This window comes from Mus caroli, unplaced genomic scaffold, assembly GCF_978045245.1.
Source record: "Mus caroli unplaced genomic scaffold, Mus_caroli_1 scaffold_6, whole genome shotgun sequence".
NCBI classification, from domain to species: Eukaryota; Metazoa; Chordata; class Mammalia; order Rodentia; family Muridae; genus Mus; species Mus caroli.
The window spans coordinates 45,677,406-45,704,243 of record NW_028227261.1 but is presented as its reverse complement, the minus strand read 5'-3'; the positions used below and the strand labels follow the sequence as shown (position 1 = coordinate 45,704,243).

General features: G+C 36.0%; 1 protein-coding gene across 1 annotated transcript in view; it reads left to right on the top strand.

Annotated features, from left to right (window-relative positions):
- Faf1 (Fas associated factor 1) overlaps positions 1-26,838 on the top strand; it is a 298,892-nt gene that overhangs the window by 114,468 nt on the left and 157,586 nt on the right. Inside the window, exon 8 of the mRNA XM_021160394.2 lies at positions 12,135-12,221. Coding sequence (XP_021016053.1) covers positions 12,135-12,221 — 87 coding nt within the window. The remainder of the gene's footprint in view (positions 1-12,134; positions 12,222-26,838) is intronic.

The following is a 26,838-nucleotide window of genomic DNA, read 5'->3' as shown; positions in this document are numbered from 1 at the left end:
TCTGTCATATACACTGAAAAAATAGTTGTGATTTTTTTCTTTATCTTATTAAGTAAATTATATGGTCATTTTGTATGGAGCTTCCATAGTTAGAGATGTAAAACAGCAATTTCTTGGTTCTATAGCATGACATAGTTCAGAGCTGAGATTAGAGAAACCCCGTAGAGTTGTTAATACTTGAGGGCATCCCCAACTAGAAAAGTATGTGAATTTAGGCATGGGAGGAAGGAAGGATCTGCTTTAAATTTAGTGTAGGGTCACTGAATCTTAATGATAGATTAAACAAGGGAGGTAGAATAATGAATAGGGTATGCTGTGTGTAGCACTAATACCAGAAGTCCATGGTTTGTGGCGGTTTTTATGTCCTTTCCCATATGGTTTTTGAATAGAGCAGGTTATGGCAGGGATGAACTAAGGGATAGCTTTGTTAATGAATAAATAGGAGTAATCTTTTAAACAGGCAACTTCAGACAGTTTATTTAGAATGTATACTTATTTAATGAATCATGTCGTTAATTTTTTTCCATCTAAATACATCAAGTGGTAATGTTAAGGTATTCCTAGTATTTATTTTCTTTCTAAATAAGCTGTATCTACATTTTAGAGCCAGCCTTAACAGTGAAACCCTTGGGTTAGGATTTTAACTGCCTTAATTAAAAGCCAGTTAAATGGAGCTTCTGAACATTGGCGGCCTCACTCCTTGGAGTTTGATGTGCATTAGGCTTTTCGTTTAAGGTGTCCATTCAATTGGCATTTGGAGCCAGTTTCGAACTCTGTTTCATTCAATCAAACTTAACTAGGTGTGTAATTTTGTGCTTATCCTTTTGTAACTTTGCTCTTGGCCAACACAGCTCCTTTTCTGAAGATGATCTCTTTACTCTTTCACCTACATCTCCCTGAGAATACTGGTAAAATCTGATTGTGAAAATTGTCAAGTTAGAATTTTAAAGTCTGATCAAATGTACTTTTAAATATCATGGGATCTGTTCCTTGCAGAAACTAAGTTTACATTTCCTAAGAGAGAGATTAAGAGGTTGCCTCTGGTGCCTAAGTTAAGCAGAGTCAAGGGAAATGCAACTCCCCTGACTCCAGAGCACCAAATGCAAACACTGGCCTAGTTGTTCCCAAACTTTCTTCTTGATGTGGGCGACTTGAATGGTTTATTTTCACTTGATGAACCACACCCCCAGGCCACGTTAGTATTCATGGCAGACCCCAACACTAAGTCCTTTTGTTGTCTTTGTTATTTGCATTTTTTTGTTAACAAGAAAAGATAAAATTATTAGAGAGCTGATTATAGACTGAAGTTGTAGTGCTGATGGTTCCCACCACTTTTTTCACAACTCAGAGAAAGCAAAGGCTCGGATGGGCAGCAGAACGCAGCAAAGCAAACATAAACATCATGTCTGAGCTTCAGTGGATACTGCCAGAGTAAGACAGGATTTATAGGTTTTTGTTTGTGTGTTTTGTTTTTTTTTCCCACATTATAAAAACTTTTCTGTGCCAAAAACATCAACAACATTTACATTTTTAAAATGTTTATTCAACTGTCTCCTTTATTAAAGTGTTTGAAATCTGCCTTATCATTGTGACTTAAGCCTTAACCAAATGAAGGATATTTAAGCAAGTAGCTTAATTTGTTTGTGTGTCTATGTTTATGCTTAGGCTCACCTGAAATAAGACAAATTCAGTAGGGGAAACAGAACAAACAAACAAAAAAAATGATTTGCACAATAGTTTAAAAGCATTGTCCATATTCCCTTTCTTACAGATACAGTTTCATTTTAGAACTCAGAGAAGATACAATACAACATAGGTGTTTCTAAAAAGAATTTTACTTATCCAAAGGAAAAGCATAAAATAGAAGTTGGTAACAGTGCCCATTGATTGAGGGTGGGGCAGAGTGGGAGGGAGGGAAAGAAAGAAAGGGTGGAGGGAGGGGGAATGCGAAGGGGAGGGAGGGAGGGGGAAAGAGAGGGGAAGGGGGGAGGGGGAGCAAGACTGGAATAACAAACAAGGTAGGAAAGACCTGGTCTACTGCACATTGGCCAAGTAAAGTTGTTGTGCCCTTAGGTGAATTTTTTTTTTAAAGATTTATTTATTTTATTTATATGAGTACACTGTAGCTACCTTCAGACACACCAGAAGAGGGCATCAGATCCCATTACAGATGGTTGTGAGCCACCATGTGGTTGCAGGGAATTGAACTCAAGACCTTTGGAAAAGCAGTCCGTGCTCCTAACCACTGAACCATCTCTCCAGTCCCGTCCATGTGGAGATCTTATATTCTTTTACTACACTTGAGGGAGACTCAGGCATTGATCAGTGATAATATCATATAACATCATATGATAAAGCTTACTTATTATGTTAATATTCTTTTGCCTTGGTTTATTTCCTCTGTGGTTGTGTCTGTGTCTTGCTGTTTCTTTTTCATTTACTTGTGATCCCAGGAACTACCCTGTAACTGTGGAAGCAATATCCAGTTACATAACAATAACCTGTTACTCTTTGCTCTGTCAGTTGCTCTTCCTGTGCAGCACTTAAAAGTTCAAAAGTTGACATCCAGCAGCTATACTTGATTGCTTCTTCAGTATAACAGCTGTAGAAAGTTTTTCTTGCTCTTGTGATAGAACTACCTGTAGTTGGCCACTCTCACTTGTTACTACTTGCTGACAGCTGCTCAGAGTAAGTGGGAATAATCTCAGAAAACTTATAATTGTGGTTTATAATTGTGTGATGTATAGGACCATAATCCCAGCACTCAAGTAGCTAAGGCAAGGGAGTCTCGATACACTAAATTAGGTAGCGAGATCCTGTCTTTAAGAAGAAGCTAAGAAAGAAAAAATTTTTTTTTTAATTTATTTATTTTTATTTTATTTATACACACGCTGTTGCTCTCTTCAGACATGCCAGAAGAGGGCACTGGATCCCATTACAGATGGTTGTGAGCCACCATGTGGTTGCTGGGAATTGAACTCAGGACCTCTGGAAGAGCAACCAGTGCTCTTAACAGCTGAGCCATCTCGCCAGCCCAAGAAAGAAATTTTTTATTTACAATTATAAAAATATCAGGTAGATAGACTTTTAAACATAATTCACCACAAGTTTTTAATTTATAGACAAAATACAGATTAAGAAGTCTGTTGAAATTATGGAAGAGTCTAGACCTTAGAGTTTCCTAGAACTAAGTTAGAGTCTGTACTCACTATTTACTAAGAGGAACAAACCTTCAGTCTTTACTTTTCTAAAATAGAGATAGTAATGCATGAAAAGGTTATTATGGGAATGGTGATTTAATATAAACTAGGATCCACTTTACTGAAGACTTTGAGCAGTAGTTGAGTTTCTTTCCCCTCTTCTGTACTCAGCAGCAACCAGACAATTAATAAAACAACTGCAATAAAAACTAGGATATTCTGGTGCAAGTTTCTTTTAATAGAGACATTTTAAAAAATTCCTCGTTAAAAATGGAGAACAAATCATGCAGATATGTAAAATGAGTCATAATTCCGTCATAAAGAAAGGATAGAATTCTACATTTGTTGTACATCTTTCTCTTTTCCTACCAATAAGATAGTATGGATAAGTATGTACATATGCATGTATTTAAGCGAAAGTGAACATATTTTATATCCCCCTTTTTGTGGCATTAGGAATTAAATCCAGAACATTGTGCATAATAGCCAAGTACTATACAACTGAGCTGTATCCTTAGCCCTAACATCTATTAATTATGCATAATGAATTTTATCCTGACATTTTCATTCATATATATATGCTTTTACCATTAAACTTGTTCTTCTTTTCAGCCAGTCCTCCCTCTATTTTCCTGTCTTGTTTTTTATTTCTTTTTTTTAACTGAATAAGTTTTATTAGAATTGTTTGCAGGAGCAAGTGTTTTATAACAGTGGCTACACCCTAGAAGATGTCTGAGGGAGGACTTAGGCGCTTTGATCTCTCCCCTCCATGAAAGTGTGTGTTGTCAGTCCCAATCCTGAGATCTTAAGTAGGCAATCAGCTGCTCTGAGTGCAAGTGCTGCACCTCTGCCATGTCCACAAGGCAGCCTTCCATGCCTAATTTTGTGGCTCTTATATTTTTCCACCCTTACTTCCATAATGTTTTCTGAGCTTTTGAAGGAAGTGATGTAGATGCCCTATTTATGGTTATAGTCTCTAATTTTCAACATCTTATAAGTTAGTAGTAATATCTGCTATTATTAGGATGTAGTAAAAGGGCAAATAATAATAAACATTTAAAAAAAAAATCAAGATGCAGTCTGCTGAGTGCACCTGGCAGTACCGAAGCACCAGAGAACACAGGAAACAAATAGACCTGGTGAGGTTTTAATGTAACTTCCTGGTAGAAAAAGATAACAGTTTTAATAGCCTTTGGGATATGCTTTGCAGGCTCTGCTTGAATGTACTAAAACTTGGTGGTTGAATTTAATGCAGGCTTGCTCTCTTTCTTCAGTGTCAGGCGGGTGTGTGTGGGAGGGAGTTCTAACTCAGTAGTAAAAGTGCTGGAATCTCACAGCCACACAAAATGTTCACCAACGGAAAAAGTATAATATCAGTCACTGGGTTCTAGTCTTTTGAATTCAAAGAATGAAACTTCTAGACCCTAGAAAGCCAAGTCTTAGAAATTTCATTATCAGTTTCTCTGATGTAGCAGAAGCAAGACCATCAAGGTGCTGTATGGCTTTGTTAGGGCTATTGACTGATTAATGAAGCACAAGAAGGTAGACAGGCCTGTTGGCTCATCCACAAGGTGTCCAGGAGCTCTTAGTTTAGGTCAAGTCCTCATGTAGTTTCCAGGAAAGGATGCTCATTTCAGGAAAGCGATAGCACAGAAGCAGAACTCTCTTCTGACACTGCAGACCTCTGGCAGGGACCAAGGACATTTCTGTCATCCTTACTCTGAAACTGTCTGACTAGTTGTTCTCTCCTCTTTCAGAATGGCCACTTTTATTGCTCCATACTTCATTTATTTAGCTAACATACTGCTGGATATGAGATTGCACTATTTTAATGTTTTATGGACAGGGCTATAGTGGATTTGTTTGTAGCTAAATATCTGGTAGCATGAATGGTATCCTTGAGATTAACTAGTGCATTGCTTCTGATACATTTTCATTTACCTTCAGAAGTTCAAACTTGGAACATTTCTGACTTAGAAGTACTTTACTTTCTGATTCATGAAAATCTTTTGTCTTGTGTTCTTTTTTATTGTCCTCTGTTCTCCTGGGGCTCTGATCCCGAGCTTTGACTGTGCGGAACACATGCTCTATCACTAGTAGACTAATAGATAAATTGAACCAATGGGAATAAAATATAAACTGGGCTTTACAGGATGAATGCTGTTTAACATGAGACTCTTAAAAATGTTTGTGGCAGTCATTTTGGGTTTTTATTTATTACTTATTTTACTTCCCAATGCCACAAACTCATTAATTTACTTAATTTTGTATGGGGAGGGACTTTTAAGAGCACTTATTAAAGGCCCCGCTGTTTAATTTTTACTACAGGGAGTAAACTAACTATTTTCTTTCATGATATTTATAGTCTATCATGAGCTCCCTATGACAAAAATATAGATTATAATATTTGTGACTTTCCATAATTTCAGACTTTATTGAAAGAGTGTAAATTTATAAGCTATAAGGATTTTTCAGTGACAGCAATTTGCCATCTAATCCCACCTACATTCTTACCCGAAACAAAATTTTGGGATTTCTAGAAATTTACTCATTCATAAAAGGAACAGGGCCACTTAAGACTTTGAAGGACTAAGAAATGAGTTAGCTAAAGAGGCATGGCTGTCTGGAGAAGCCTATATATATAGTTCTGCATCTTACACTTTAGACTGGTAAGAATCACTTTGAAGGCTGGATAGCACTCACGCAATGCCGCAGAATGTTCAGCACCCTGGAATCACAGGGCTCTGTAATAAGCATTTCTAATTTTGTCCTGCTGATACCACTACTGCTTTGAGAAGGACTATTGTAGGAAAATCATTGACTACTTCTATTTATAATATCATTATTTGCAACTTCACAATTTTTCTAGAACCTTTTTAGAAATCCATCCATAAGGTCCTATTACTTAGTTTTTTAAACATTTGTGACATTTAGCCTAATTTCTTATCTATTATGGATTTTCATAGCTCTTTCAGAATTATGATTTGAGAGCTGGGGATGTAACTCAGTCAGTAAAGTGATTGCTGTTTGAAGCTATGGATTACTTCCATAGCACCACATAAGTCTGGTGTATATCTGGTAACAGAGGCAGGAGGATCAGAATGTTTGAAGTTAACCTCTTCTACACAGTGAGTTCAAGGCCAGTTTGGGAAACCAAGAATCAAGAAAAAAAGTGTTTTATCTTTTAATATAGACATAACTTTTAAGTAAAGATACTAATTTATTTTTGTTTGAATCCAGTACTTTAGGTTAGTTTGGTGTAAATATGATGTAGCTTTTGCAGTTTTACAGTATTTTTATTCTCATCAAAGTTTAAGTATAATTTCCATGTTACTAGTGGAAATTCTTAATCTTATTTCTGGTAGTTGTTCATGATGGCCAAAATCAAATCCATTTATAGTTTTATGTGTTTAAACTAGATTCTGTACTTGATTCACCTTATTATTAACATCCCAATAATCTCATAAAATGTCAGCTGCCCTGTCGTTTTATAAGGAAGAAGCAAAATCCGTTTTCTAAGTATGGCAGAAAGAAGGTGCAGTTGTGAGACTAAGAATTCATTTAGAACCAAACGATGTTAAAGTGCAGAATACAGTTGGTTCAAAGCCTGGTTGAAAAGCACTTGAATTTTACAGGCCTCTTCATTGTTTTCTAGAAAGACGGTATTTGAGAAAAAGAAATTCTTGAGTTACTGTTTTTATGAGGAGAAAATTGCTTGGTCTTTTAATGGTTAATGAGAAGAAGTAATAGTTAAACACTTGGAGCATTGATTTCTGATTTGAATTCTCTAACACAGGCCAGCCCTGGGGGAAGGGGGAGAAGCTTGCTAATTAACATTTGATTACTGATGCCACCTTCTCATTCCCCTTGCACCATCCGCTTTCAAACCTTTTTTTTTTAATTTTTTTTTTTTTTGGTTGTTGTTCAGGAAGGATTTTTTTAGATGGGTTTAACTTGCATCTTAGTGAAACAAATCCATGTGCAATTGCAGTGCATGTACAATATGTTACAAAGGAGAAAAAGGAAAGGCATTAGATATGTAGTATGTGTTCAGAGCCCATTCTGAATCAGAAGTGATTGGTATCTTAACTACACAAGCCTTTCAGGGCACCATGGATTGCCAGGAAACTGGAACTCAGCCTGGTCTGTGTGCCTTGTTTTGATTTAAACAGACCACTGCAAACACTTACTTGTTCCATGTAGTTGCAGCTCATAGTTTGATATATTTTAAATTTGGATAAGCTTAGGTTCTACTGTCTCTAGAGGCCTTTTGTTCTTGTAACAGTGGCAGGAAAATCACATGGGTGCCTGTCCTTTCATGATTCTGCTTGGAAAGACAATACTGTGTATTAGTGTTTTAATTCAGAGAATCCAGAACCAATTAAAAGCTGTTTGGAACCCATATCATTTAAATATATTTTCCTAAATTAAAATGTTTAATAACAACTTATGGGCCCAATTTCAAAGATTTTTAATGAAGTGAATTAAAAAACATTGTAACTGTTAAACAGTGGTCCAGCTAGACTGGGATAACTGATCGTCATCAGTTGAGGTATAGTTACTTCAGAAACCATTATGAAAGGCTTTATTTTAAAATGAGATCCTATGAGATTTAAAACATCAATTAGGTTTTTGTTAAGGTATAAACAAAGTAAAGACTCAATTTTATTTGTTCAAGAAAAATGTATTTAAAATGCTTCTATATCTTTATTTCTCACCTGAAATAATTTTTACTTTTCTCTTTGATATCTGTTACATTTATTGACTCTACTGCTGTTCTTCCATTTAAGAAAATTAAGGCAAGAGTCTTAGTGTTTGTAAACTTCCTCATTATGGCTTTGTTTTGCATATATTTAGTTCTTTTTCTGCAACCAGGATTAACTACAATATCTTTATGAAATCATAGGATTTTATAGCGTTGAAAATCAGAAGTGATCTTTATTCTCTTTTAAGGTTGAGTGAACTAAATCTCGGAAAGGCTCAGTCAATTTGTGCACAGTAATAGTTCTGGGATTAGAATCAGAACTCCAGGTCTGATTTTCTTATGCCAAAACACATACTTTGATGGCATTTACAATTTCCTGAGAAAAGTTTTGACACTTTTATCAGTATTCAGTTTACAAGCAATTACTTTATTATAACTGATAGTGTTTTCTGCTAAGCTTCATAGGCCTTTTAATTTTCAGTTGGAATAACTCAGAACAACTCATTTGAGTCTAATCTTAGGTCTAAAACTCAATTTAGCATTTAGTAGGGTATCTTACGTAAGAATTATTCTGTCAGAAATTCAAATGAACTTTTACTCAAAGAAAAGCTGTTTGAAATTTTAAGTGAATTTAAAATAAAAGTTGGAGAGAGATGAGTTCTTGGAAAATACACTGAGCATGCTGTGATAAGATGGCTCTTCCTCGAGTGCTATATTTAAGTATGTAGATATACATCAGCTATGATAATAAATCAGAAACATATTCTGTACTTTTTCAAATTATTGTGGGTTGTATATGTGTTTATATATGTGTGTGTGTGTATGTGTATATGTACGTATGTATGTATGTATGTGTGCGCGCATATGTATCTGAAGCAGTGAGAAAAATTCTCTAAAAAAAGTCTAGAGAGCAAATGTGAGAAAAAATATCTATGGTGAGTTTATAACTTGTAATTCAAGTACAGTATAGTTTGTTTTAATGTTTAGCTGACAACCACAGTATTTATTATAGTCCTTCATAACTAAACGAAACATTTGCATGGGTTAGTAGCTTAAAATCTCATAGATTTAGAGCTTAACACAAAGCAAGAATTGAAAAGGTTTTCAATGTTCAGCATGATTTTGAGCCAGTGTATAAGACCAAAAGAGAAAAAATCCCTTAGGAAATGTTATCCAGTGAACGGTTACTTGTTCCTACTTAACTGGAATTTAACAGTCTTTAAAGATTGAACTGCATCAGAAATGGGACAGTGGTATCAGCTGGGAGTCAGCACAGCAGACCTACCTGCATGCATTCTATCTTTCTCAGATCCTCACAATTCATACCAACAGCACACTTTCCCCTCTCTTCCTGTTTCTTTCTCACAGTATCCCCTTTATGCTTTTCCTCATGTCTTTTTCTGTTCTCTCCAGCATCCCTACTCTCTTTACTTCTTTTCACTTTAGTTTCCCTCCCTCTCTAGGAGAATTTCATCTTTGATCTGTTTCATAGGAACTTCAAATCCATCTGCATCATTTTATACATAGCTCAAAGACTACTTTTAAAAAAATAATGACTTTTACACTTTTTTGTGTACCTTTTTTCCTTTACTGCATTGGTGATTTAAACTTTCAATTGGATACACCCATCAGTAAAGGCAATGAATTTTTATCTCTTTTATTAAATTCACCATTTTGGTGTTTCTGCTACTGCTTTGCTTTATAATGGTAAAAGTCTGCCTATGGTTATACCAAGGACTTAATTTTGAAAAGCTAATTTGTTTTCACTTAAATTGCTGTTTTGTGGCTGTAGTTTAGCCTAAAAGATTTCTTTTGTCATACTGTCAGAGTACTTTATAAATTTAGCCTTTGCGTTGGGACAATCAATCAAACATTAGCTTAATATGCTTTACATAGTACTCGCACGGCTAAGTTCTCTCTGCATTAACTAGTTTGTTCTATGACAAGTTGCTTTAACAGATGTCATTTTGGGAAGGACAATGAAGCCAAATACTTGTGCAGTGGCTAACATTACTCTAACTTTGATCACTTTTGTTCAGCACATCAGTCTGGCATTGTGCTTTATACCAACATAGCACTATAGCCAGAACATGCTTTTCAGGCTTAGACTAGCAGAGGAATGTCATTCAATTCAGTGCAGTTATATATGAGATAATGAAATAAGAAAATACTGTTTATTTCAAGATAATGAATCAGTATATTTTGGAATTAAGGTAGAATTTAAGGAATTTTATTTCAAAGCTACTTGTCTGTGCACCCATCATGTTTGTTTGTGCAAGATTCCAATGCTGGAGTAACCAACACACACACACACACACACACACACACACACACACAGAGTTTTCCTGTTTTTGTTCAAAAATAGCTGATGAGTTCTGATGTAGCTAGCTACTCAAAGTGTAAGTTTAAAGAAAGAATTTTTTTTCTTGAAGTCTGAAAATTTCTCATGCATTTGTTCCTGTCTTTTCTCTGGATTATCGAAGTACTTTTGCCCCTGAGAGCACTAATATTTTAGTGTGCTGAAATAGACTCAGCTAGTGAAAGTGCTTAAAAGCAGGTCCAGTTGCCTTATGCTAAGTTGTTGAATTGGTAAGGACTCATCAAAATTTCCAAAGTTGATGTGACAACTGTAAGCAAAATATTGCAGGGTAGCCTGAGCACTGCTAAGCCAATTTGGAGAAAAGCTGCTTGTTTAAATTGAGTGTGGGATCAAGCACTGTCCGAAGCTCCTAGGATCTCATTTACTAATTCCCATGCTTCCCCACCCCCACCCCCCAGGTGTACATTAGAGATAAAAATAGATTGAGTTCCATGTTTTGTTTTGTTTTGTTTTGTTTTGTTTTCCTTAATGTGTGCATATCTCTGTTTCGCTGGAAGGGTAACTTAGATATGTTTGTGTATAATAAAGAGTAATACGATAACAAAATGCTGCTGCTGAATAGCATGGCACTTTAAAGTTCTACATCTTAGAAGTATGAGTTTGTGCTTCTTGTTGAGCAGCCATATTAAAATACTAACCATAGAACATATGTGTAACATCTCAAGATTAGCCTGGATTGTAGAGTACACTGAATGACGAATTTGTTAAGGTGGACTGCCTCTTTATTATTATAAGAAACTAATAGTTTTAATTGCAAATGAAGAATAAAATAGAATTTCTGTATACTGTTTAAGAAATTAGGGGTGTGATCTTGTAGGGTTCTGGCTTTGCTGAGTTCTTGTAAATTGTCTAAGCTAGCCCCTTACTTATGGTCCTCTGCCTTATAGAGGAGAACCAGGATTGCAGGTGTAGGCCATCCCCGCCTCCACCCAGCAAGATAGACTCCTTCTTAAGTCACTGGGTGGCAAATGTTTGAACTCTCCACACCTTGTTTTTTTCACTTGAATCTTCTCCCTGTAAAGTTAAAGGTACAAGGTGTTTGAGACAGGTCCTTACTAAGTAGCTCTGGCTGTCCTGGAACTCACTAAGGAGCTTGACTTTGACTTTAGGAGAGGCTAAATAAAATATTACATTAATGAAAACTTCAGCTCAGTTTTAAGTTTAGGATAATTAAAAGAAATCATGCAACCTGCTTTATTTTGTTTAATGCCTTTTAAACTAGAACACAAAGTAACTTCAATCCCTCACTCTACTTCAACCAAATTCATTTCTTCTCTAGAATAGAAACTTGAAATATACTTTTGTTTGAAACATAAAGTTTTAAAATTAAACTACTTATCAATGTTTGTAAATGTAGTCAACTCTCAGTGAACCCTTACCTGAAGTTTCTTAACTGACAAGTCAGCAAAGATCACAAACAGTCATCAGAGTCTGGAGTGATGATGCTCAGTGCTTAAGGAGGTGCTGTTCTCACAGAGAACCTGAGTTCAGTTCCTAGCACTCACATGGGGTGTCTGACATCTCCAGGCCCAAGGATTTGCCTCTAGCTTCTGCGTGTACCCATACTCAAATGCATATATCTACCAGTATGAACACGTGTACACTAAAAACATTAGTCATAACAGGAAGTTATTTTTTGAAATATTACTTTGCATAGCTTTCATTGAAATTCTGTATTTGAATTTATGGTGTTTTTTAACTTTTGTAAAATTGTTATGACTTATATTAGTTCTGAATTATTCTATTGAAACTAAAAGAAAATATGAATTAATGTTTTATCTTAAATAAAGTTACTATAATAGAATAAGGTCAAAAATCTTATTTTAATTCTGTTGCTTTCTTTTTATAGGTAAAGAGAAATGTGTATGACCTTACAAGCATACCTGTTCGACATCAGTTATGGGAGGGCTGGCCAGCTTCTGCCACCGATGACTCAGTAAGTTACAGTCTAGTCACAGCCTATCTTCACAGTATAATTTGGTTCTACAAGCAGAATTAAATGCTTTGAGCTTTCCATTGAAAAAACTTTTTATTTGCATCAAGCCATGTCAGAATTTTTTTTTTTAATTGTAATAATTTGAACACATTTATAGAACAAATGCCCGTAAGCCAAGCATATTAACATTATGTTGGTAATGATGTACATCAGTGTTAGGAACTTGATATTGCTTGATTTGACCTAATCTTTTCCTTTATGAGAATATGTTAGGTTATTAACTTGATGTTTAAAGTACAAAAAATTATAAATCATAGATATTTCAAAAATCAACCTAACATATGTTGATTTACATGTGTGTCTCTCTGTGTGTGTGTGTGTGTGTGTGTGTGTGTATCAGTGGTCAGGTACTTTGAAAATTATTACATTTTGTAGTTGATATAAATATCTTTAAATAATTTGTACATTTTACTATCCTAAAAATCAAGCAAATATAAGCTTGTCATCTTTCAATAATAGCGATTTATAAATACTTTTTATTTTAAATTTGGAAACCCCTCTCTATCTCTGCCATTTTCCCAGCAATTACCTCTTTTCCAAAGAGTAGATTTTATCATTTTAAGCCCACTGACTGAAGTTTTGGCCCTCTCTCCCCATGTTTACTGACTCACCTGTAACCTGTTACTTACTTGCTAAACATATAACATTTTGTGCTTGTTGTATATTTGTTTGAAATGTTTTCAATTTTATTTTTTTTTGAGAATTTTATATTGTATACTGGAGTCTGATTTGTGTTGGCTAACTATTCCTGAATCTGAAACTTGCACTGGAGTATGGTTGATAGACCCATTATCACTCAATTGACAAAAATTGTTTTTTCACCCTCTTAGCAGCTGTTGATTTCGGATAACTTTTTAGCTAGGTGTGGGAGTTTGTGCCCACTTTTCCTCATTTGTACTGGGATTTTGCTTGACTTAAATTTGTATACCAGGTAGTACTCACAGTCTGTGAGTTCATATGCACATTGGCCTCTTGTGTCTGTGAGTGTTTCCTTGAGGTTGTCTGCCACTTCTGGCTCATGCAGTCTTTCTATGCCCTCTTCCTCATAGATTGATGAGCCTTGAGGGTAGGGGTATGGTACAGACATTTCCTTTAGGGCTGAGTGTTCCAAAGCCTCTCTCTGCACATTGCCCAGCTGCGGGTCTCTATGCTAATTCCCATCTACTCCCAGAAGAAGCTTCTGTGAGGAGGTCTGAGTGATGGATACATTGGCCTGTGGGGATAGTAATATGCCATTAGGAATCAATCACTTTATTTCTGTTTGATGTGTGTGTTTCTGTTGGTGGCGGATGACAGAAAAGGACAGAAATTCTGTGAGCTAGATTTACAGATAGTTGTGATCTACCCAATGTGAGTGCTTGGAATTGAACTCTGATTTTCTGGAAGTGCTCTTAACCTCTAAGCTATCTTTTCAACCCATAAACATTTTTTAAATGCAAATAGGAGAATGTTTCAGGAATTCTAAGTTAAATCTAATTTTGAAATAAACAATGCTAAAAAGATTCAAGAACTTTGCAAACATTGTATAATATTAAATCATGATTGTACCTTAGATTTGAATTCACTTTTTAATATTTTACCTGTCTAGACAGTTACTTTTTTTTTTTTTTTTGTCATTGCAGCCTAACAGTTTAAAACAATTTTTTTTTGAAGATAATTCTAAGATGCCATTTGAGTCTAGCTACAGTATAAACCACACACCTTTGGAAAGATGCCTTGTGGGTTTCAGAAATTTAAAAATAATCAGAAACACTCGGATTCTTTGCTAGAAGTACTTTCAGTATAGTACATGACTAAAATTATTGACTGGTTGGTCACTGCCAAAAACAAGGCTGTAATTGTTGCTTTCTTGATAAGTTTTGTTAGCTTGCTTTGGTGGTTTTTATCTAATCATTTTTTTCTTTTAGGATCTAAGATGTCAAAAAGTAGAAATGTTCATACTGTTGTCTAAAATTCATTATAAGACATAAATACCATTATTAGAAGTAGATAATTTAAGATGCAGGCACATCATTAAAATTCTCTTAAGGCTCAGTCACTGTCCACCATTTTTCTGAAAATGAATGTGTTGCTTACAGTAGACAGTAAAGAGATCAGTTAATATTGTACTTAAAATAACTCAAGTATGAAAGGCAAGCATTGACTGATATTTAGCATAAGAAAAGGTATCTGTGTGGTGAGGAATTAGAAATGATAGAGGCTATCTAGATTATCCATCTATTGAGCAATCCTAGGGCCCAGTGATGTATGTGGTTTATGTATTTAAAGCTTATGCAATAATAACTAGTTGAAATAACAGTAAAGACAGAAAATAATGGAGAAAGTCTTAAAATGCAAGGGTGCATAGGCTTCAGAGTAAATCTACAAGCTCTGAGTTTAGACAAAAATTATTTTGACCCCACATTTACAGAAACCAGGAAATAAGCTGATCAGTTACAAACTCAAACCAACAGGAAAATTAAGCAGAATAGGACGTAATCCTCTGGACTAAAGTATCTTATGCAGTCTATGTCCTAATTTATTGAATTAGTTTGATACAGTCCTTTTTGAAACCCATGTTTTAGTATTTGTGTAAGATTTTACTTTTAATGAAGAGTTGCAATGTAATTTTATTACTCTAGGAAAACAGGTTAAGCTGAGAGTAACCAGAAATGTAACAGTACCTGGTGCTGTATCATCATAGCAAGCAGAGACGGGATCCCCATTACGCCTCATCCTGTTGCCTCATTATTCATATTTGCACCTTTTCCCAGGACCTGTGAAGTGGTGCCTGCCCACACTTCCCCAAAGCAAATGTTGCCACATTGGCAGGATGTGCCTTGAACTGCATGGTTTGACACAACAAAGATGTTTAGGGCCAGGCGGCTTTTAACTGGTGCCATTGCAGATCTGCTAGCTCCCGTGCTTGAGTCCAGGCCAAAACTGTCATAACTATAGTCTTTCAAGAGAGTCTAGCCAAACAAATGTCAGAAACTTTTGTTTCATTAGGACCATAAAAACATGTAATGCTAGTGCTTTCAGAGTAATCTATATTGTTGCAGGTGGTGTTGTTTTTATACTTACTGAAAACAGTAGAGGCGTCTGCTACAAAACAAGACCGTCCTCACAGCTTAGGGCATGGATTGAGTACAGCTGAGAAATGGCAGCTGTGTAAACAGCCTGAAATGTGTTAGCAACAAAAATATAATTAATTTCTTTCCAGGACAATATGCCATAACTTAATACCTAGGATAGCTTAACATTCAGTGACAGCACCTGAAAACCTGTCTCTCAATGCCAGGCTAGAAGATGGACTACAAAGGTCACTAAAAGTGAACTCAGTTTATACTTTTGCTGCTTAGTGGCAGAAGGTTTTGTGTGGCTTTGACTATACATAGAACATGCATAGAGTGGCCTCCATATATTTATGGAAGTTCCACAAACCAAGAAACTAATCGATTTGGGGTGATGGGAAATGTTATAAACTTAGATTGTCGTACGCTGAGTTGAACATTTAAAATGAATAAATGTTATGGCATGGAGTTTGCATCAGTGTGGCTTTTTTTTTTTTTTGAGGAAGGTAAGGAAAGGATTGTTTTATAATGCTCCATTTATGTTTATACTATGAAAAAATACTTAGCAGTAACTAGACATTTTTTTCATTATACTTGTCATTAATTTTTTACTTTGAAGACAGGACAAAGGAATGAAATTTATATAACTAGATTCCTTTGTTGTCTTAAAGGATCTTATAATCTGATAAACTTCAATATTCTATTATCTAGCTACAAATTAAAGTCAGCATCCATGGAAACATTGTTGCAATCTCTTCAGATTTAAAAAATTTTCCTGCCTATAGCTATATTCTAATGGGACAAGAGATCCTGTATTTTGTCATCAACTCTTTTAGCTTCCTTTAAACTCTTTCATCAGGAAATAGGTATGCAAAGCCTCAGCAGTAGGGAGATGTTGTCATGCTGTGTAGTTCAGTTGTGAGAACAAGGAGGTGGAAGGAGGTAAAATCTCAGCTTTCACATTAGCAAGGACACCTTTGACTACCAAAGAGTTTAACCCTACCAATGATGTTTAGACTTTCTTTCTCTCTTTTTCTTTTTTCTTTTTCTTTCTTCCTTTTTTTTTTTTTTTTTTTTCTTTTTTTTTTTGAGACAGGGTTTCTCTGTGTAGTCCTGCATGTCCTGGAACTCACTCTGTAGACCAGGCTGACCTCAAACTCAGAAATCCACCTGTCTCTGCCTCCAGAGTCCTGGGATTAAAGGCGTGTACCACCACTGCCCCCCGCCCCCCCTTTTAAAAATTTATTTATTTTATTTATATGAGTACACTGTAGCTGTCTTCAGACACACCAGAAGAGGGCATACTGTCCCATTACAGATGGTTATAAGCTACCATGTGGTTGCTGGGAATTGAACTCAGGACCTCTGGAAGAGCAGTCAGTGCTCCTAACCACTGAGCCATCTCTCCAGCCCCCCTGTACTGGCTATTTTTGTGTCAACTTGACACAGGCTGGAGTTATCACTGAGAAAGGAGCTTCAGTTGGGAAAACGCCTCCATGAAATCCAGCTGTAAGGCATTTTCTCAATTAGTGATCTAGGGGGGAGGTCCCCTTGTGGGTGGTGCCATCTCTGGGCTGGTAGTCTTGGTTCTATAAGAGAGCAGGCTGGGAGAAGCAAGCCAGTAAAGAACATCCCTCCATGGCCTCTGCATCAGCTCCTGCTTCCTGACCTGCTTGAGTTCCAGTCCTGACTTCTTTGATCATCAAGGAAGACCAGGCTGGCCTCGAATTCAGAAATCCACCTGTCTCTGCCTCCAGAATCCTGGGATTAAAGGTGTGTGCCCCCACTGTCTCTCTCCCCCCCCCCCTTTTTAGAAAGATTTATTTATTTTACTTATATGAGTACACTGTAGCTGTCTTCAGACACTCCAGAAAGAGGGCATCAGATCCCATTACAGATGGTTGTGAGCTACCATGTGGTTGCTGGGAATTGAACTCTTACCCGCTGAGCCATCTCCCCAGCCCCGACATTTTTTATAATGCAATTTGAATATATGGTTATTTTAAGTAATGCTTATAAAGCAGGAGAATCATGTAGTTTTAATGCTTGATATTAATATTTTATTTCCCCTTTTCTTTTAGAATTAGAGGTTAGAGGGCATGTGTTGGATGTCAAAAACTAATTTTTTAAATATTCTCACAATTTGCAAGGCCACTCCAGCAAGTCCAGTACATTATGGCATCTGTATAAAAATAACCCAAAAATTTACACACAGACACACACACACACACACACACTCCTTGCACACCTTTTTAATCATTAAAAGAAAATATCTGTGAATGAGGGGAATGGCTCTGTTTTGATCCTTTGTTGGGGATCATTTTTTCCTGTGATTTCTTCCTAATGCCCTATAGCAAACATGTGTCAAGTTCAAGCCTTTTTTTCTGGCTGGGTGCCTTTACATTACAGAAGCTGCTGTTCCAATGCAGACTCCCATACCTACCAAATACTTACCACATTGATATTATCAACTGAGTAGATCTATAAGCTTCTGTGGAGTCGTTCTAATCCATTTCTGTAAGGGTAATATTTCTGAAATATATCATGGAATGACTTTCAGCTTACCTTATCAACTTCAACAGCAATCCAATATCTTCTTTATGTCAGATTTTTATTCTGGTATTCAGAATTGTCATTCTTTGGTCTGAAAACTTTCCATCCAGGTTTGTTTTTCCATACAGGCCAAGACTGACTGGTGTGAGAGAGAAGAGGGGAAGGGGAATATAAGTTAATGAATCAGAGCACGAGTGAGCAAACTAGTCTAAGTTCACTGAATTTCAACATTGCTGTTATTTGGATAAGTTTCATAATGTAGTCATGAACTAAAGCTGTAGTCATCTACAAAACGAAAGCAATATTTACATCTTTGAAAGTAATGTACTGTGAAGATTCAGTGGTTTAGCACATTAGGTCATATAATGTGAAGGTGCCACTTTTGCTTGTTTTGTGTTTAAAATAGGATCTCCCTCAGCTCAGTCTTGCTTTGGCTCTGTGACCATCCTGCTTCAGCCTTCAGTCTTGGATGTGTGTGTGTGTTCCACCATGCCCAACATAATGCTGTCATTTTTATAGGACAGATTAGTTATATATATTTTCCTAATGTAAAAGGACATGCACTATACAATGTAGAGACTGGCAGTAAGGACTGTCAGCTCAAATCATACTCACCATCTGTCTGTTCTTGCCACTATTCTTTTAGTGGGAGACACCCATGCTATTTGTTTATACAATGTATATAGTTACTTTTCCATTATATTGGCATGACCATAGTTGACACAAAAACTTTAAGGCCCACAGAACCTGAAATATCTACACTAAGACCTTTTACTGTTTTTCAACCCCTGGTGTAATATTTGGCATTTAGTAGGCATTCAACAAACATTATCGCTTTTTCTCTTGAGTAAACACCTTCTTTTTATCACGTACACACTCAGATTCAGAAGCAGTCTTTGAGTAGCTTCGGGGTCATCTTATGCTATTTCAGTTACTTTGTTAACCTGTCTTAGGGCATCTGAATTCTGGCAATCTTTGGGCAGTTTCACTGGCTTTTTCTTTATTTGGCAGGGTCATGGATAATGTTGCTTCTGAATTGTAGTGAGACTCAGTAGCTTCGGGAGGTCATTGCCCTTGTCAACATGCAGAGTCTTTTCCAAATAACACAGACAAAACTAAACAGAAGAAAGAAAAAATTTGAAAGCAGTTAAAAAAAAAGTTTGGCTTTAAAAAGCAAGAAACGTAGTCAAATGGACTTTATCCTGTAGAAAAGAGTAAGAAGTTAGAGCATGATGAACATACTCAAGGGAAATAATTTATTCAGTAAACAGAAGGGAGAACACTCAGAAACAGGCTCCCAAAAGGAACGTTATAAGCAGGTTGATAAAACTCTACCAGTCTTCATTTCAGTATATTAATGCTTCTTTTTATGAAGTTGTGACTGCTCTGAGAATTTTCTTCTTTGTATAAACCAATAGGAGAATGATACAAAACAACTGTTTGTCAGGGTGTTTTGTTTTATTTGAGATAGGATTGCATTATGTAGCTCTGGTTGGTTTCAAACTTTTCTGTCCTGGAATCTCAGCTTCCCAAGTACTGAGAGTATAGACATTTGCCACCACCGCCAACTCCAGATTTCAGCATTTCTTCACAGGTAATTGAAGACTTTGAAGAAGGAACAGGTTAGTTCCTAGTCTTGCATTATGTGTGGAGGAAACTTCTGAGCACCACAGCTAAATTTTGTCAGAACAGTAGCGGAAAGGGTTTGTGTAGAGTTCCCCAAATATCCATTTGCATTCACTGAATGATGTTCCAGAAGGCTAAGCAAAGAATAGCTGCCAGGTTAAAGAACTGGAAAGGATTTTGAGTTCTTGCCCATGGTAGCCAGATGCCTCTGAGAAGACACCCGGCATTCCACAGATATCATCAAAGTCTTACACCTTAGTGGAGTGAAGAACCTGGCTCTAAACTGAAGACTGCTTGAGAATTTCATTTGTAGAAGCTTAAAATAAAGCTCAAAAGGAGCAAGTTGGTAGACAGGTCAATGGCAAAACATAGTCTGATATCCAATCAAAAGATACTGGGCATATGGACAAGGAAGGCAGTCTGACTCACAATAAGGAAAGATGTAATTCACAAGGCATATGAAATTAGCTTTAAATAGATATTATATATACTATGAATTTTCCCAAGTATTTAAGTGAAAAGACAAAATTAATGAGCACACACACACACACACACACATACACCTCTCTTCTAGAGATAAGCAGTATAATATTGGAAATGACCATTGCCATCACATAGGATGAGTAGCAATATAGGAATGCACAGTGGTACCATTGTGGGAAACAGTGACAGATTCTTAGAAGATTAAAAAGCAGTATCAACTATACTTATTTACTTAAAGGAAATATATCAGTTTCACAAAGACTTGTATTTATATGATTGTTAAAGAGATTGATGCAGTTAAGGAACACTTTATTCTAGAATAACAGGAAAAGGTGTATGGGGGCAAGAACTCACACATCAAAATCTCTAGGATGTAAAAGTTCAAACTCAATACAACAACCTTAAGTTAAAAGGCCGGTAGGTGTCTGTTAAAGAGTCTCTGGACATGTTGTCACAGCCATGTCCCCTACTCTAGAGAGGCTACCTAATGAAATTTTAGTGACCTAGACAGGTAGAGGATAGTGAAGCTGTGGATGGGAGCCAAATGATAGTTCAAAGATAGCAAAATTTGGTCAAACTTTTCAAATGCTGATTTTACAGACATTAAAAATGCAAATGGACAGCTGGACATGTTTCTGCCCTCCTTTAATCCCAGTATTCAGCAGGCAGAGGCAGGCAGATCTCTGAATTCAGTCCAGGCTGGTTTATATAGTGAGATCCAGGACAGTCACAGCTACATAAAGGTCATGAAGGCTTGCTCTAAGGTTCTAGAAAGTCACCAGGGCCAGGTACCTTATAGCTGGGTCCTTTTTTCCTAGTTGGTCACTGCATGAGGCTATGAACGCTAAGCTTGGATCACAAATCCTAGGGCTTATGTTCCTGTGACAAAATATCCTGACCAAAAGTAACATGGGAAGGAAAGGCTTTATTTCAGCTTATAATTCTCAGGTCACAGACTGTCACTTAGAGAAGTTAGCCAGAAATTGAGGCAGGAACTAAAGCTGCGGCCATGAAAGAACTCTTCTTACTGTCTTGATCGTCATGGCTTGCTTGGTTTTCTTTCTTATAGCACACAGAACTACCAGCCTGGGGGTGGCACCACCAACAGTAGGCTGTGCCCACCCACACCCATAAAGACAGTGCTCTAAAAGCTTGCCTATAGGCCAGTCTGGTGGGGTCATTTTCTCAACTGAGGTTCCCCTAATGACTCTAGTTTATATTTAGTTGATGTAAAACTAGCCAGCACATTGCAGTAAAGATGGATATTATAAATGTCAAAGGCATTTGTGGTGTAGGCAGTAGAGCTGTATGTATAAGGCTAACTCCACTTGGAGCTCTGGATATTTCTCTTGAATCCAAGGTATAGACAAGAGGGGTTGGTGTTTGTCCTGCTGGGTTTACTTTGGTCTGATTTTTTTTTTTTTTCTGCCTTGTTTTCACAGGTCCTTCCTTTTGGAATAAGCATATTTATTTATTTTGTCATTATATCTTAGAAGTATATAACTTAACTTTCTTTAATTTATACTTCTATGTTTTAGTTATGCATTTCATTTAATATTCATTCATGCCTATAATATGTTTGGATCCAGCCCACCCCCTACTCTTTCTCCTCCAATTCATTTTTCCCCACCATTTCCCTTCTAATTTATGTTATTTTTTACTCATCACCCTTCTATTTACCCATCTTGTCCATCTAGTGCTGCCTATGTGTAGATGGGTGTGGGGCCATCTACTATAGCATTGATAGCTTCTGGGTCAACATTCCCAAAGAAAACTGTCTTCCCCTCTCCCAGCAGCTCCTCAGATAGGGGTGGATCTTCATGACCTCCATTATCTATCCTGGGATCTTTACTGTCTTGATCCTTGTCCAGGTCTTATACATGGAGGTTTAACTTTTGTGAGCTCATGTATGCAATTGTGCTCTTAGATCTAGTGAATATTGTTTCACTATAGACATCCATTCCCACTCCCACTTTTGAATAAATAGTGTTGAGGATTCCAGAGAATTTTTAATATAATTCTGGCATTTAAACAATATATATGTATAAAAATTAAAAACTCTAATTGTCTAATAACACTAAATTATCCTGGAGTTGGGAAATGTGCTGAAAATGGTATAGTTTCTTTGCATTTCTAGTTGTAGAGGTGTGGATTTTTCTGTTTTATTTAAATTGATAATCAGTAACAGAAACAGAGAAGTCAAAAATCACTTTGATTCTATCTTGTAAGCTGTAAGGTTAGCCCTTGTATCTGTTGTAAGCTTTAACGTTAGCACTTGTATCTGAATATAAGTGGATTTAAAAATTTCACCATGGCATAATGTTTTTATGTATATATGTTCTTCAGTAGAAGTCGTATAAAATATGAAAATAGAAAATAATAAGAAATATTAATAAGAAAATAGGAAATAGGGAATAAATAGTAATAGGAAATAATAGAAATAATAGGAAATTAGAAATAAATAGTAATAGTACATTTTGCCCGTTAGTGACATGAAGACATTAATGCAGTGATACCTACTTTGTAAGTTATATTTAATGTATGTGATCTCATTTAAACCAAGCAGTAGATCATGAATAAGTGATATTTGATAGAAGTGTGGTACACAATATTTTACCATGGTTACTTCAGACTACCCTCTCTTTTAATGTCTAAGCAAAAAAGTACTTGTAGTAGCTTTGTTTCATGAGATTATGAACTACTTGAGGAGAAGAAATAGTTCTGATTCATTTTCTTTTATTATAAACTGTCCAGCATAGCCTGAGGCACAAAATTATGTTGCTTAATGCTCACATTCCTGTTGACTATGCCAGTGAGTAGCAATAAATAACTGCTGGGTGACTGTTTCTTTATGTAAATTTTATTGTTTTAGAGATGCCATCACTTCTGTTTAGAAACTGGGCATTTCTTACCTGTTACTGAGCAAGTTCCTTCTGGAAGCTGTTCCTGACCCTGTTCTAGAAGGTTGTTTCTAGTACATATGGGTGGCACTTAATCTCTGGCATTTGTGTTTGCAAGTTAACACGCTGTCTATTGCACTTGAACAGGTGTGACACATGTGATAAGATTTCTTAACAAGTAATTTCCTTGAGCAGTGAGAATATGAATGTGAGGAGTGGTAGTCCTGGGTTATTACATGATACTCTTAGACCTAGGGCTTTAGGTATTATCCATTGCCTGGACTTCAGTGTTTGAGAAAGATAGTGAAAAACAGAATCATAATCAGTTCTGGATCAAAAAAATTTTATAGAATTTTGTGATATGATGAAAAGATGGTGTATATATAGTTTGTTTAATTAGCTATAAATTCTTAGAAATGGTCTATTCTTAAAAGAAACCTTAAACCCAACACCTCTGCCTGCAGGGAGGCTTTTGAGCTGAGAGTGAGTTTATCAGTAGTCAAATCAATTGCTGTTCTATGTAATGACATTGTTTAATATTTTACATGTAGAAAATAGTTTAAAAAAATATCCAGCAGCAATTATTGGTATTGATTCTTCCCAGAGCCAATGGAAGTATTTTTGTTCTTTTATTGTATGTTTGTTGACAGTTATGATCAACATGGAATGAACTGCTTTTGCAGTTTATTACTTTCAAAGTACAAATTTGAATGATGTGGATTCAGATGTATAAAAGAGATAAAATTACAGACAGCTTTGAGTGGCAGTTACATATCAAACCTCATGGGGGTTTGACAGGCAACGAATATCGTTATTAGACGCTTTTTCCATAATTGCTGACATTTATCCAGTGTTTCACAGTATTTGCTAATGTATTAATGCAGTCAATCTCTGAGAGGCTGCACATGCCTTTTTAGCCCTGGCTTTTATGGGATTCTGAAATTCATAGACCCACAGATACTTATTCCCTGCTGGTTGCCGTAGTGACAGAGCTCAGAGATAAGCCAAGACAGAGCCCTTTTGTGATTGCTTTTCAGGTGACATTCAGCGGCAGCTTGAGTAGAGTGTCCTTTTATAGTTCCTGTAATTCAGAAAATGATAACAGCTTTTTGCTGCTTAGAGGAGAAGTCTGTGCACTGCTCCCAGTGGGATTTCAGTTTGCTGTGGCACTTCATACCAACACCAGCCTGATAAAGTTCTTATTATTGTGGAGATTTCAAAGTGCAAGAGGACTGAATTAATTATGACAGGTTAGAAATACAGGACTTATATTACAAATAAACTTTGAAGAACCATTACATGTTCTTCAACCATACGTAACAAGTTGATTTAGATATTAGTAGTGATAGAGTTAGCCACCTGTATAACAGATAAGCTGCCACGATGAAGGCTAATCACACTAGCTGCTTTGTCTCAGTATGGAGATGTTAGGAATCATTTTTGTATACTGTTTTGATTTGAAAACTGTTGCTTTGATTTAGAGGCAGATAGATTAATTTGTATACTTTGTTAGTCAGGAGTGCAGTCTTAGTATTTTCAATAGTAAACTAACCAAAATGAATACTTTTAAAAACAGTAATTTGTATGATTTGCTTTAAATTCAGAAGAAATAGCTGCGTAGATGCAGAGCAGTAGAAAGGAGAGTAATTCAAGAAGTAACTGAAGAAAATAGAGTTCTACCTAGAAAGATCATTGAGGTCATGTGTAGCCATTGATTTCCCTTTATACATTTGGAACTCGACAAGCTAATTGTCTTATGGTAGGATCTCAGTCACAGTGAATAGTGGGAGAAACTTTGAGGGCCAGAAATCATGTCTATGTAGTTGATGACAATGAAATGTTATCCCACCCCTTCAAGAAAAAGAGGGATGCTAACTCCAAATTCAATGTGTAAATCTAACCAGAAATACAAAAGTCTTAAATGTCGTCTCAAAATTTAAATGTAATTCATACTTAAAAAGGAAGCAAATAGAATGGACTAAATAGAGACTCTATAGATAATAACAAAAACACTTGAAGATAATGATCTTAAATTCTCAATTGCTGATGAACTACGATAGTTAAATGAACATACGGATAAGACAAAACTGAGGACTCAGCAATTTGATCTAACAAAAGCTAGCCAGCTTTGAATTGGTGTACAGTTGAAAACTAGCGATCTATTTTGTTATGTTTCTAACTTGTCAGTATCATTTAGATCAGTTTCATAACATTCAAATTTTTAAAATTTGGATGAAAAAGAAAAATAACCTGCACACTTGTGACAAAAATATAGCATTTTAAAACCGTACATAGCTGACTTTTATTAGCACTGTGTTACCTTGTAGTGTTTAATGATTATCTTGTTGATAGTTTATGTTATTGGCTTTGGTATTTTAAATAAAAAGAGAATGAATTTTATTATTGTATTAAGTCATGTATTTTTCACACTGTGATTATCCATTTAATCATCTCTGAAAATCTTGTTATCCATTACCATGTCTGTAAGAACATCTCATTCCCAGGGTTTTAGAATTAATAGATATCAGATTAATTTTTTTTATTGCTACTAAAACAAAAGAAAGCAAACAAAATACAGCCAGGGGAGATGGTGGCTCAGTGTGCTTGCTGTGCAAACATCAAGACCTGCTCTTGAAGCCCTGGCACCCAGGTTTTTTTTTTGAATGGATATTTGTGCCTTTAACTTTAGCATTCAGTGCAGAGAGAGGTGAATTCTAGTTGCACACTAGCCAGCTGTTTTAGCTGAATTGCCAAACTTCAGATTTATTGAAGGATCCTGTCTTTAAGGAATGAGTAAGAGGGCAATAGAACAAGACACACAACATTCTCTGTCCCCCACATGGGCACACAAAATACAAAGTCTCTCTCAAAAAATTTTTTTTGAGATTCTACATTAAAAACAAAATAGTTACTATATGTCTATCCAGGGAATTAGTAGTCAGAAATATAATTTGGTGGTATCATTGCCTAACATGCATGAAATCATGTGTTTATTTATCCAGTATCGACAAAGCAAAACAAAATAAAAAGCCCACAGAGCTTTTTATTAAATTATACTTTCAGAAAAATACAATGAAAATTCTGACTGTTTAGGTTGATGTACTTTCATGAGTATTCCCTTATAACCCACATTCTGGCTAAGGAAGAAAACATGCCCTACAATGTACCCAGAAGCACCACTCAGGTCTGCTCTGTCCAAAAGAGAGAAGTCCAGACTCTCATGCCTGGTCTTGGACATTAGTGAGTGGACTCTCATAGAATACATTATTTCATAATACATAATCTCATCCATAACTGTCTTGACTCCTTCCTTTTCATTTAACTTTGCAGTTGTGAAATACATTTGTATTTTAATATGTCATTTGTTGTCTAACTGTATACTGTTTGTTTAGATACTGCTCAGCATTTATCTATTCTCTTGATGGCAAGAGAGCTGGTAGTTTCCATTTTGTGATGCTTGCCATACTTATAGCAGCTTTTGACTGTTTTGAAAGCTCCTTCTTGAATTACCCTTCCTTCCATTCAGAGAGCACCATCTTTCTGCCTAAGCCCCTTGTAAATTCCCCCACTTCTTTGGTTCTTTCCCCCCTATTTTTCCTCTCATTTGCAAGTCACTAAACACTGGAGTACCTTTACATCTCATTTCCATTTGCTTATCTGGCTCAGCATGCTGTCCCTTGCTATTCATACCATGCCTATAAGTTTAATTGTCATCCATATGATGATTAAAAATTTACATTTCTAGCCCAATCCTCCCATTTTAGCTCCACAATAACCTTTTTACCATCTCCATATAGATATCCTAAAAGATGTTAAGTTAAGCATAATAGAATTTAATTCAACATAATAAAAATTGAATTCACATGCTACTTGGCCATATCCAGTCCTCTTCAGAAGTTTTCTAGTTTCTTACTTGGCACCACCACCTGTCCTAATTCCATT